Source organism: Schistocerca cancellata, chromosome 2 (assembly GCF_023864275.1).
Source record: "Schistocerca cancellata isolate TAMUIC-IGC-003103 chromosome 2, iqSchCanc2.1, whole genome shotgun sequence".
Lineage (NCBI taxonomy): Eukaryota > Metazoa > Arthropoda > Insecta > Orthoptera > Acrididae > Schistocerca > Schistocerca cancellata.
Window position 1 is genome coordinate 654169817 of NC_064627.1, and position 14046 is coordinate 654183862.

Sequence of the window (14046 nt, forward strand, 5' to 3'; positions counted from 1 at the left end):
CTTTGGCGCCGGCCGGTGTGGCCGAACGGTTCTAGGAGCTTGTCTGAAGCCGCGCGACCGCTACGGTCGCGGGTTCGAATCCAGCCTCGGGCAAGGATGTGTGTGATGTCCTTAGGTTAGTTAGGTTTAAGTAGTTCTAAGTTCTAGGGGACTGATGACCTCAGAAGTTAAGTCCCATAGTGCTCAGAGCCATTTTTGTTGTATGGCATAAGTGTTATAAGCACCATATGTGTGTTTATCTGTTTTATTCTAATAACTTGTAATTCTCACTTTTTTTTAATGTAATCCGGTGCTCCTGGTACGAACGCTGACGTAGACGATAGCAGTCAGGTATGCACCAGAGAAGAGAAAAGCCCACAGAGTGAGGCAATTACCGAACAAGATGAAGCAAGAACTTACCTGGGTAATAGCGTAGAAATGATGCGCTCAGCCTCCTCGGGAGGCGGCGGTGGGTGTGCCGCCGAGGCCGCCACACCGCCGGGGGCGGCCGGCTGTGCGGGGGCGGCGGCGGAGGCGGGGGCGAGGGGCAGATCGAGCGCGAGCTTGGCGGGCCGCCGGCCGTTCATGCTCATGTAGCCGTCGTCCTCCGACTGGTGGCCCAGCGGGCTCTCGGGCACGCGCGCCGCGCCGCCCCCGTCGCCTTCCGCGTCACCGTCCGCGTCGGCCGCGCCGCCCCCGTCATCGGCGGCGCCGCCCCCGGGCAGGCCCTCGGGAGGCTGCGGGGAACCTCCGACGCTGGAAGCCGCCGCTGCCGCGGCCTTGCTGGGCGGGCCGGCCGCCACCGCCCCAGCCGCCGCCGCCGCCGTCGCGTTGCCGTTCTCCAGGTCGTCGAACTCTGACAGCACGCGGTCCAGCAGCTCCAGCGATCGCTGCACCTCGTCCCCGCCCCTGTGGGAACACACGAAACGGGACACGTAAGTGGGGATGCGTCTAGTAGGCCAGGCGAGGGCGAACAGTTTGCGTGCGCGCCGTCCACTCTATGCAGACGTTGTTTATGCGGCTGCATCCAAAGGACTATAAACCCCCCATTCCCGATTCTTTGCGGGTGTATTCAGCGGTATATATAGAATACTGTTCGTCAAACGTGTTGCGAATATACCTCGTAATAAACTAAAACGTCATCCCTTATGCTGCAATCTTACTAGACGCACAGCGAAAATGTAATAAGCCATAAGTTGTTTTCTTTTCGTCATGCCCCAGAAGATCTACAACATCATACACGATTAGGAGGACTTCATGAAGATAACTGGCACTTTATCGCACAATCGAAGGTTCTTTGTTGCTTTTTAAGGAAAATGAAGTCGTTGAAGAAACCTTCTCTCCCTTGTACTCTTTAATACATACACCAAAGATCAGCCACGGCCTGTTGTTGTTGTTGTTATTGTTGTTGTTGTCTTCAGTCCAAAGACTGGTTTGTTACAGCTCTCCATGCTGCTCTATCCTGTGCAAGCCTCTTCATCTCCGAGTAACTACTGCAACCTACATCCCTCTGAATCTGCTTACTGTGTTCGTCCGTTGGTCTTCCTCAACGATTTTAACTCCCCCTCCCACTCCCCATGCTTCCCTCCAGTATTAAATTGGTGTTCCCTTGATGTCTCAGAATGTGTCCTATCCACCGATCCCTTCTTTTAGATACGTTGTACCACAAAGTTCTCTTCTCGCCAATTCTATTCAAGTACCTCCTCATTAGTTACGTGACCTGCCCCAGCATTCTTCTGTAGCATCGCACTTCGAAAGCTTCTATTCTCTTCTTGTCTAAACTGTTTATCGTCCATGTATCACTTTCATACGTGGCTACACTTCTCACAAATACTTTCAGAAAGGGCTTCTTGACACTTAAATCGCCGGCCTCTGTGGCCGAGCGGTTCTAGGCGCTTCAGTCCGGAACCGCGCTGCTGCTACCGTCGCAGGTTCGAATCCTGCCTTGGGGATGGATGTGTGTGATGCCCTTAGGTTAGTTAGGTTTAAGTAATTCTAAGGGGCTGATGACCTCTGATGTTAAGTCCCATAGTGCTTAGAGCCATTTGAACCATTTGAACAAATCTATAGTCGCTGTTAACAAATTTCTCTTCTTCAGAAACGTTTTTCTTTCCATTGCCTGTCTATATTTTGTATCCTTCCTACTTCGACCATCATCCGTTATTTTACTGCCCAAATACCAAAACTCATGTATTACTTAAAGAGGCTCGTTTCCCAATCAAATTTAATCAGCATCGCCTGGTTTAATTCAACTACATTTTATATTCCTTGTTTCGCTTTTGTTGATGTTCATCTTATATCCTTTCAAGACACTGTCCATTCCGTTCAACTGCTCTGGCAAATCATTTGCTGTCTCTGACAGAATTACAATGTTATCGGCAAAGCTCAAAGTTTTTGTTTCTTCTTCGTGGACATTGATTCCTACTTCAAATTTTTCTTTTTTGTCCTTTACTGCTTGCTCACTATGCAGATTGAATATCATCGGGGACAGGCTACAACCCTGTCTCACTCCCCTCTCCACCACTGCTTCCCTTTCGTGCCCCTCGACTCCTATAACTATCATCTGGTTCCTGCTTGTAGATAGCGTTTTGTTCCCTGTATTTTACCCTTGCCATCTTTAGAACTTGAAAGAGAGTATTTCAGTCAATATTGTCAATAGCTTTCTCTAAATATACAAATGATATAAACATAGGTCTGTCTTTCCTTAACCTTTCTTCTACGAGAAGTTGTAGCGTCAGTATTGCCTCGCGTGTTGGTAGACTTCTCCTGAATCCAAACTGATCTTCCCCAAGGTCCGCTTCTACCAGTTTTTCCATTCGTCTGGAAAGGATTCGTGTTAGTATTTTGCAGCCGTGGGTTATTAAACTGATAGTTCTGTAGTTTTCACACCTGTGAGCCAGGCCTATCACGCACAAAAGCTTCATATATGCAGACGATCCTGCTTTAGTAACCCAAGTAAAGAAGTTTGAGGAGGCTGAACAAGTTCTAACAACAGCACTGAGAACTTTCAGTGAGTATTATAGTAAGAGCCATCTCAGACCTATTCCCGAGAAAACTCTGGTCTTTGCCTTCCATCTCCGAAACAGATAGGCAAATAGAAAACTGAAAGTTAATTGGGATGATGCCGAGTTGGATAGACCTTCACGACTAAATACCTTGGGGACATTTCAGACGAGTCTTCAACACACCGGAAACATTTCTTTACACCAAGTTAAAAGTGTCAGCCCGAAATAATGTCACGCAGAAACTTAGTGGCAGTAACTAGGGGCCCAACGTTAGACCCTCAGAATATCCGCCGTGGCACTCTGTTTCCCTGCAGGACCGTATGTGTGACCTATATGGTAAAGCAAGTGGACGTCGCTCTGAATGAAACTGAACGACTGATTACTGTATGTCTGACACCGACACCTACAGACAAGGTTTCATTGTCTGGGAGGCATTGTGCCACCGGATATTCGTCGTAAAGTGGCTGCAGACGTCGAAAGGATAAAGGCTGAACTAAGTCATTTTTACCCTCTCCACGGCCATCAACCACCAAGACCTAAGTTGAAATGTAGAGGAAGTTTCCTGAGTTCACTAACTACACTCCTGGAAATTGAAATAAGAACACCGTGAATTCATTGTCCCAGGAAGGGGAAACTTTATTGACACATTCCTGGGGTCAGATACATCACATGATCACACTGACAGAACCACAGGCACATAGACACAGGCAACAGAGCATGCACAATGTCGGCACTAGTACAGTGTATATCCACCTTTCGCAGCAATGCAGGCTGCTATTCTCCCATGGAGACGATCGTAGAGATGCTGGATGTAGTCCTGTGGAACGGCTTGCCATGCCATTTCCACCTGGCGCCTCAGTTGGACCAGCGTTCGTGCTGGACGTGCAGACCGCGTGAGACGACGCTTCATCCAGTCCCAAACATGCTCAATGGGGGTCAGATCCGGAGATCTTGCTGGCCAAGGTAGTTGACTTACACCTTCTAGAGCACGTTGGGTGGCACGGAATACATGCGGACGTGCATTGTCCTGTTGGAACAGCAAGTTCCCTTGCCGGTCTAGGAATGGTAGAACGATGGGTTCGATGACGGTTTGGATGTACCGTGCACTATTCAGTGTCCCCTCGACGATCACCAGTGGTGTACGGCCAGTGTAGGAGATCGCTCCCCACACCATGATGCCGGGTGTTGGCCCTGTGTGTCTCGGTCGTATGCAGTCCTGATTGTGGCGCTCACCTGCACGGCGCCAAACACGCATACGACCATCATTGGCACCAAGGCAGAAGCGACTCTCATCGCTGAAGACGACACGTCTCCATTCGTCCCTCCATTCACGCCTGTCGCGACACCACTGGAGGCGGGCTGCACGATGTTGGGGCGTGAGCGGAAGACGGCCTAACGGTGTGCGGGACCGTAGCCCAGCTTCATGGAGACGGTTGCGAATGGTCCTCGCCGATACCCCAGGAGCAACAGTGTCCCTAATTTGCTGGGAAGTGGCGGTGCGGTCCCCTACGGCACTGCGTAGGATCCTACGGTCTTGGCGTGCATCCGTGCGTCGCTGCGGTCCGGTCCCATGTCGACGGGCACGTGCACCTTCCGCCGACCACTGGCGACAACATCGATGTACTGTGGAGACCTCACGCCCCATGTGTTGAGCAATTCGGCGGTACGTCCACCCGGCCTCCAGCATGCCCACTATACGCCCTCGCTCAAAGTCCGTCAACTGCACATACGGTTCACGTCCACGCTGTCGCGGCATGCTACCAGTGTTAAAGACTGCGATGGAGCTCCGTATGCCACGGCAAACTGGCTGACACTGACGGCGGCGGTGCACAAATGCTGCGCAGCTAGCGCCATTCGACGGCCAACACCGCGGTTCCTGGTGTGTGCGTTGTGCCGTGCGTGTGATCATTGCTTGTACAGCCCTCTCGCAGTGTCCGGAGCAAGTATGGTGGGTCTGACACACCGGTGTCAATGTGTTCTTTTTTCCATTTCCAGGAGTGTATGTCTCCACGTACTGCGAGAGAATAACTTTGGGCAGCTACATGCGACAACTTCAGTCGTGGATGAAACCTGCTGAGTATGTCCGTCTGGAGGTACTGTAGATTGGTCCACCTGGAGATCACTGAAAGAACTAAGATCAGGTGTTGGTAAATCCGAAGATAATCTTGTCAGAAGAGGGCTTTCCGAAGAAGTGACAGAATTTGAATGCGGAGGAGAATAGACAATGGATCACCTATGCCTTGAGTAATGCAGTGATGAGCTGATGAAGGCTGAAGACAGTGCAGTTGCTGTTGCTCAGTCCTGGGTGGGGATCATTTGGTTCATTATCTAGGCCATGTAAATAGTGTAAAATTATGTATATTATTGTTTCAGAAGTATCCCTTAATATTGTACAGACATCTGAGGCAGAGTCTTATACAGCTCCTGACTCGAATAAATGTTCAAATGTGTGTGAAATCTTATGGGACTTAACTGCTGAGGTCATCAGTCCCAAGCTTACACACTACTTAACCTAAATTATCCTAAGAGCAAACACACACACCCATGCCCGAGGGAGGACTCGAACCTCCGCCGGGACCAGTCGCACAGTGCATGACTGCAGCGCCCTAGACCGCTCGGCTAATCCCGCGCGGCAATGAGAAGTCCCGTGCTAATCAACGGGCTGAAGAATATGATACAGAGATTTGAAGAATTCCCATGACAGTTGTTGATGAAATTGCTGTAGCTATAGCCCACATCAACAAAAGCAAAACGAGGATAATGGAATGTAGTCGAATTAAGTCGGGTGATGCAGAGGGTATTGGATTAGAAAATGAGACACTTAAAGTAGTAAAGGAGTTTTGCTATTTGGGGAGCAAAATAACTGATGATGGTCGAAGTAGAGAAGATATAAAATGTAGACGGGGAATGGCAAGGAAAACGTTTCTGAAGAGGAGAAATTTGTTAACATTGAGTATAGATTTAAGTGTCAGGAAGTCGTTTCTGAAAGTATTTGTATGGAGTGTAGTCATGTATGGAAGTGAAACGTGGACAATAAATAGTTTGGACAAGAAGAGAATAGAAGCTTTCGATATGTGGTGCTACAGAAGATTGCAGAAGATTAGACGGGTAGATCACATAACTAATGAGGAGGTATTGAATAGAATTGGGGAGAAGAGGAGTTTGTGGCACAACTTGACTAGAAGAAGGGATCGGTTGGTAGGACATGTTCTGAGGCATCAAGGGATCACCAATTTAGTACTGGAGGGCAGCGTGGAGGGTAAAAATCGTAGAGGGAGACCAAGAGGTGAATACACTAAGCAGATTCAGAAGGATGTAGGTTGCAGTACGTACTGGGAGACGAAGAAGTTTGTACAGGATGGAGTAGCATGGAAAGCTGCATCAAACCAGTCTCAGGACTGAAGACGACAACAACAACAACAACATAGCCCACCGTGCAACACATGTCTCAAATTTTTCAGCCTGCGCTTGATCTGTGTCACGGGAGTTGTCTCTCTCCTGGTCAATAGTTCAAAAGACTTTGCCGCGAATTTAACACTGGTATCCCTCCGAGATTCAGAATGTGCTCCAAGTGGAGCCTCAATATAGGCTACAACGATGTGACTTTGCCCTCGTTTTTTGGCATACATGGAACAGAGAAACATGTGGTCGGGGATATTCTTTGAACGGACGAGTCGCGTTTTACTGCGCATGATGCAGCGAATACACAGAACTGTCGCTTATGGGGTTCTACTCCGTCATATTTGTGCAGGAACATGTAGTGCCCTGAACTTATGTCACTGTGTGGTGTGGTTTTACAAGCTCCTTCGTTCTGGGTCGATTTTTCTTCAGGGAGATGACATGTCGCGGGCCTGTTAGGTGTACAGTGACGTCTTCACGTTGTAAGAACCTCCTTATGCACACGTAATTCCAGCTCTGAAAAAACTCAACTGCGTCGACGCCGCTATTTTCATGCAAGATGGGGCGAAACAACATGTCGCTTGCCAGGTGAAAGATTTGGTTCGAGAAACCTTTGGTAACAACCGCATCATCTCTAGGTCATTTCAAGATGTGTAGCCTTTCATGTTCTCTGACCTAAAACCATATGACTTTTGATTGTGGGGATATCTGAAAGATGTATCGGGACTCTTCCTGATTTAAAGGATAGCATACGATGAGATATTCCTCTGAATACACCGGATATGCTGCGAGCAGCTGTCGACCATGGCGTGTTACGGGTGCAGCATGTTGCTCGGTTGGGAGACCATAGTGAACACATGTTTTAACTTTTGACCATATCCTAATAAAAGTGCCAGAACCACCATTATCGATTCCAGATGACGTAAGCTGGGTTTCCTATTTTAACCCTTTCATGGTTAAAATTTATGTTGCATATATTTGAAAAATAAGAGGTCAAAAATCGTCTTCTTTGTGGTTAATAATATACTTTCACCATAAAAAAAAATTCAAGGTGACAGCTTTTGAAAATTGTGAAGTGGTAGACATGCGTCACATCCATGTTTTTATGTGAATCTAGGATTTTCAGAGTTGAGTTTTTAGTTTTAGAATGATTTTACATAATGGCAAAGGAGGAAAAAGTATAACAAATCGGTACCAAAACCGATTTATTCTCCTGACGATGAAAAACATGAACTATCGCAAAAAAGTTTTCAACATAACATTTGAAGATGGCTTGGTCATACAGACGTAGAACTATGTACAAACCAGCAGAATTACTGAAGTATATCTGTTATGTATAAGAAAACACAATTAATTACATCAGACATTCTTCAAATGGAGAAGACGTTGATTTGATCTAATTCTCGTGAAACAGACCCACAGTGCCACGTACAAACACACGCCGTCCCATTTGATAGCTCACAGCCTTCTATATATTCATTCCGTGGTTCGTAGTATTTTTCTGCAAGTTCCCAAAGCATCTCGCTACATGATAGCATCAGACAAATATGAGATATAGAAGTCCAAAAGCTCAAAAGTGCGTATTACTTTAAGCAATATTTTCCAGGCCAATTTTATGTTGGCCTCGCTGAATAAATCTTGCAATTTATCTGTATATTAGTGTTGTAATACAGACGTGTTTCCTCTTGTACCTATATCTATAAAGCAGAACAGAGGTCGAAATGCTTATCTATCTCAACAGTGCCTAGATGAGTGCAGATAGACGGCTGATGACCTCACTGAGGCTGCCCAGCAGAACAGACTCGGAAAGACCCGGGTTTTAAGCGAGACACCAACCACTTACACCATTTGACCGTCTTGGCACGTTACTGCATGATCACTTCTCCAGGTCAACAATTTTCTCTTTGGTTAGGGACACACAAAGCGAAGAGACATTATACTGTATGAAGTTGTTAGCCTTTGCTATGTCAATGAAACTTATTAAAATCTGTGACGGGTAATTTAGTATCTTGCCTTGTAATTATTATGTTGGTTTGATAATGGTACCGATTTCAAAGTGCAAAACATGCTTTATTGCTTATATTAATAAGATAAATTCTTATCTTAAACATGACTGCGGATCAGCAACTGTATAAATCTGAAGAGATTGAAGAAAATCAGCCAACGAGTTGTAAAACAAAGGTGTATTAACCCTTGATCTAGATTTCGACAATTCTAAAAATATCTTCTTCCTAAGGAGTAGACTTTGTTGCATCACATGGTGGTATATTACATTAGCTGAAGCAGAGCGGCTCTTGTCATAATGAGACAAGGGATTTTCGTACGTCGTTTGCACCGCAGTGCGTCATCTGCAGCCACAGAATTCGACGTTCGCTACTTGTAAAAAAAGGAAGGAATGTAAAAGGAAATAAAAACGGGTGCGAAGTGTGGAGCGCGCTATTTGTCATTTCTTTGTCCTTTTACGAGTGTCTCCGCCCTGGGCCACACACTCTCACTCCAGGCAGTTTGACCCCACCCGATTCCTCTGCTCCAACGACCGCATTACACATCCCACACGAGAATTCCGCACTCAATAAAACGAGGAATCGAGATAACTTTTTACTGTCCGCCAATGAAATGTTGAGGCAGCAGTTGGGGGCGCTGGTAAGGGCAGAGATAGAGGGTGGGGGGGGGGGCTGGTTTTCTGTCGATTTTACCGGTCGTTACCTCCCCCACCGCCAGTTACAACAGCGAGAAGCAAGAGATGTGTCCTGCCCGCGTCCAGGTTTTACAGCAGAGGGCGTCGAGTTACTGCTCCAGACTGACAGCGAAAGATCCGAGTGATTCCCTGCGGCCGACATTTCGTAACAGCTACAGTCTCAGACATTAAAGCAGGGGCAGGGGTCACCCAGGGCAGTGACAGTAACTGCAGAACCTAACGCTGACACGAAACCACATTATATCGAACAGCTTATGACATGCACTAAACGAGGACAAAATCTGCGACTTTCATTCGCTGCTAGAGCTATAACGTAAGCCTTTATGGTAACAAAACATAGCCGATTTGGACCTTAACTATCGCGAATACGCATTGCTTTGCGACTATAGGGGAGTTTTGCGACACTGCATCAATAATTCGTACTTCAAATATCGCGCAGCAACCACGAGTGCGTCGAAGAAAAATGACGACGCTGACGGGTTGATGTGACGTTCAGTTTCTTACAACTTCGCACTCTAATGCCAGAACGTTTCCTTGGCTTTTCGTTGGAGCACTGAAAACTTTGCCCTCGTAAGTCTTTCTCTTTACAGATCCAATGAAAACTGCTACTGATTTTTTGTTAGTAATATGCTGATTACATTGTAGAGCAATATATCTATGACAGAATTGATCACATTTACCTTAGATACGAGGTTATAAACAAGATATTGACAGATGATATGGTTATTTCTGAACGTAATTTCAATCACCTGCCCTGCCCAGATGATGAATCCATCTCTTAAGTCAACTATTCCTTCCAACTACCCATCTCAAATGAAAGTTTTGCTGGCTCAGCTCGCAACTCACTATCATCGGTATCCCTCCTCTCGGTTTCTTCCCATATAGACATCCTTTCCCGTAAAACATCCTCTACAATACTCGCCACATCCCAGTCCCTACCCAGAACTGTCAGTACCCCCCTCATATCATCCTCTTAATGCAGAGAATGTACATTACATCACCAATTTTTATTTTTTAAAATTATTCTTATTACTGTAGAAATTTTATGTAATCCAAAGGCTAAAGAGTGGCAGTTGGCCACTGGCATCCTGCTCCCAGTGGGGTCTATGTAAATAACTGTTAAATAAAAGAAGAAAGATTTTGAGGTTACTTCTGAGCAAGAAATTTTGCTTGACGAAGCCAGCAGAAGAAGTGCTGAGCAACTTCTCTTTGCAATTTTAGTCCGGTATCGCATTGCCAGAAGACATCAGATTCAGTTCGTCGTCTGTCACTGTTGTCCGAAAATACCGCCTATGTTATCGACCTGAAAAGTCCCTATACTACGAAATTGTTAAGAGTTCTGTGGCCACTTGTTGATAAATTCGATGTTGCCTTCTGTCTCGGATTCTCAAAAAAAAAAAAAAAAAAAAAAAAAAAAATGGCTCTGAGCACCATGGGACTTAACATCTGCGGTCATCAGTCCCCTAGACTTAGAACTACTTAAACCTAACTAACCTAAGGACATCACACACATCCATGCCCGAGGCAGGATTCGAACGTGCGACCGTTGCAGCAGCGCGGTTCCGGACTGAAGAGTCTAGAACCGCTCGGCCACAGCGGTCGGCTGTCTCGGGTTCTCCGGCCGACGTTTGTTTGATGATTTTTCCGACGTTTCGGCAGCACGAGTGGCTGGCGTCGTCAAAGCTTTGCTCTCCATTGCCGTTGGCGTCCCTATACAACCTGAATGGGGGTCTTTAAGGGCAACGTTTTCGCGACCTTTTCTATGTGAAGCTGGGAGATGACGGATACGTGGCGAGCATTAGGAAACAATCACAAATTCACCGGAAACAGCCTGTACAATAAGGCGACCACGGGACAATGGAGAGCTATTCGACGTAAGCTCTTTAACTGAGACGCCTCAAATTTTTATTGTTACAAAACCGAAAACCTGTATCTATCAGTCACTAAAACTGGATAAAAGTTCATAAAGTTAAAATAATAAGTCATTTATTTATTTCGTCTGTCATAATTCCTGTCATAATAGCTGGACATACAGTGCACTCGAGGGAAAGAAACGGAAGTTCATAGAGCTAGCGTGTGTTCGATAGGTCCCTTGCCACATGTAAACTCATAGTTACAGTCGTTATTTTGATAGCTACAATAGGCCACAGACATTTTCGGATAGAAAATGTGTCAATGGTATTAAGTGGCGCATACTAACTAGCAGTAACTAGTGGGAACCACCTGACGATGACGATCAGCTGTCTCGAAGAAATGTTATGTGATTTACACAAACTGATCCGGCGACAGACCCGATAGCCGCATACTGAACGAATCCGTCGGTAAATACTGAAGAAACACAGTGTTTATTACTATTAACTACATACCAGACAGTGGCCAAAGCAAAACTGACCCGGAAAATACTGACAATGCGACTGAGGCGCTATGGATCTTCGTTAATACATAAGATGCTGGACAAGATCACTGCTGTCGATGGCGCAGCTCTATGTTCTATTTATCAAAATAACTGCGAGAAGCACGTAGCAGCTCTGCCTCAGGCAGAGCAGGAATAGCGTTTTCAATGTTCTGCTGTATCTCTTCTAGTGTGTGTAAGTTACTTGAGTACGCCTGACCCTTCAGTTTGCTCCACAGGTAAAACGCACACGCAGACATGTAAGGTGATCAGGGTGAGTAGGACACGGCAGTGTGGTTGCTGACTGTGTTCTTCTCACTAAATACCTCAAGCACAAGCTGTCAGGGCTGTGCGTGCTGTTGCTCCATCTTGCTGAAAATATCCATACAGCCACTTATCCTCGTGAGTTGACCCACATGCCGGTTAGCATTAAAAGTTCGATAAAAAATTCGTGTAACGATGCGGACACCAGGTATTATGCACCAAACACCACTCCTCAGATTATGCAACGGCTCCCCAAAGTACGGATGCGGATTTTCTGACGCATAAAGGCGCATGTTCTGTGAGTTCACATTATCTGACAGGCTGGACCAGGACGCAAAAGTCCTGCTTTCACTTCAGTCAGAAACCACCAGCACAACTCAACACGCGAAAGTTCGCCTGAAGGCTTTAACTCATGCTGAACAGATGCTTTCTGGTAATGTTTCGATACCATGATCTCTTAGTGCTCACTTACACACATAAATAGCATCGAAATTTTGTCGGATTTTGTTCCAGCTTGCCTTCGCTCGAGAAATGCTTTCTGGTATTCGAACTCTTTTTGATAGCTATAGTTTTTATTCGCTACAGTGCCCGCTTCGCGCCTAAGTTTTACGTTGTAGACTTTCTGGAAACATTGGAAAAACACTTCCAGTCTTAAACTCTTGCACAAATAATTATGAAAAATCCGCTTCGATTGCACAAACTATCTGGTGTTTACTTAGGTTTCAGCGTGGTTAACCACGCCTTCTTAAGAACAAATATAAAACAGCTTGCCTGAATAGGCATAGTCAAAGGCTAAAATCAACACCTACAGCGGCAAGACCCCATAAATTTTTTGTTTTACAAATACACGCTGAAACCTAGGTAAACAACAGGTAGTTTGTGCAATCGAGGCGGATTTTTCATAATGATTTCGATACTTACTATTGATGACGCGCTGCAATGCTGAAAGTTCTTGCACTAATAGTTCCACACACGTTTTCCACGAATCGTACTTAATACGTGCTGTTTTATGGTGAGCGCCATTTTCTGTTGTATGCAACTGGTCACTAAACTCGTCTCTTTCTCTGACTGACTCAAACGTTATGACACAGTGGAGTACTCGCGACAGGGCATGCGGGAGATGCGCACCCACAGATACGTGACAGAAACTAATTGGTGCTTCTAAATCACGGTTTCCAATATTTCCTGTGATGATCAGTCCTCCTATTCTTTTACAAGGGCCATTTCCACTCAGATAACAAACTTAATATCCTAAGGTCAGGTCATCGTGATAGTGGAATGAAAAGCAGCATTTCATGTATTTATTATCACAGATTTCACAGCGACCCTAGTATAGAATATATTTCCTTTACTTTACGTGTGTGCTCACAAATATTTTTGTCATCAGACTACTGGTTTTGGTATATAATGTCCATCTTTAGATCTGCAGCAAAATAGGGAAAAAATAAATTTATTTGCTGATTGTCATAAAACAGACCATAAGAAAAAGTAGACTGACATACATGTAAATTTGTGCGCTTTAAGTATGAAGAGACATACCTGTTCTATAAAAACATGTCCTAATGTACTGCTCCTCTAACAAATTATGAGCACAGCCTTTCTCAACCCTGTGGCGAATATGCGTACTATTCTCAATGTTCTCTACAGAATGACAAGTTTCAGATAAAAGCTGTCCCAAAGCACTTTTGTTCCGTAGCTGCTAATGTTCTTTAAACCTTAAGTTAAAAGAGCGACAGCGACCTGTTTGACCGATATAATACTTGTCACAGTTACTGCACGCAATCCTGTATACTCCAGAGGCAACAAATTTGTCATACGTCCTTTTCAGTTTATGTTTTCCTCGAGTTTTAGGGTGTTGTTAACCTGAAAGCCACGATCTGACGTCAGATTTTCTAGAACATTTTTCTATTTGCCGGTACATTTTGCTGTTAAATTTTATAGGAGTGGTTTCGTTCTTTCTTTACTGCTTCTATTTTGTGTGTGAGTGCCTACTGTTTGTTATATGTTTCTTAAGCCTACTGTAAGGGCGCGTGACGTCATTTATAGAAAAGCCGTTAGCTACCGCAATCTGCTTTAAAATGCTGAGTTCTTTACTTATTTCGCTTTCGTCAGAAGATAGACGGAGGAGCCGGTGAATCATGGAAGTGAAGAAGGCCTTTTTGTACCGGGAAGGATGGGTGACCTGGAATCGATGATACTATCTGTACAAATAGGTTTTCTAAAAATCGAAAACTTATGTTTGTTGTCAACTAATAGTAAGATCAAGGTAGCTAATGGAGCCCTCTTTTTCAACTTCCGTTGAAAAAGTT

At 45.3% G+C, this 14046-nt stretch overlaps 1 protein-coding gene across 1 annotated transcript in view; it reads right to left on the reverse strand.

The window, feature by feature from the left end:
- Positions 1 to 14046, reverse strand: part of LOC126157321 (mediator of RNA polymerase II transcription subunit 1.1) — a 1177938-nt gene that overhangs the window by 609720 nt on the left and 554172 nt on the right. Inside the window, exon 3 of the mRNA XM_049916368.1 lies at positions 400 to 888. Within this exon, the coding sequence (XP_049772325.1) occupies positions 400 to 888 (489 nt within the window). The remainder of the gene's footprint in view (positions 1 to 399; positions 889 to 14046) is intronic.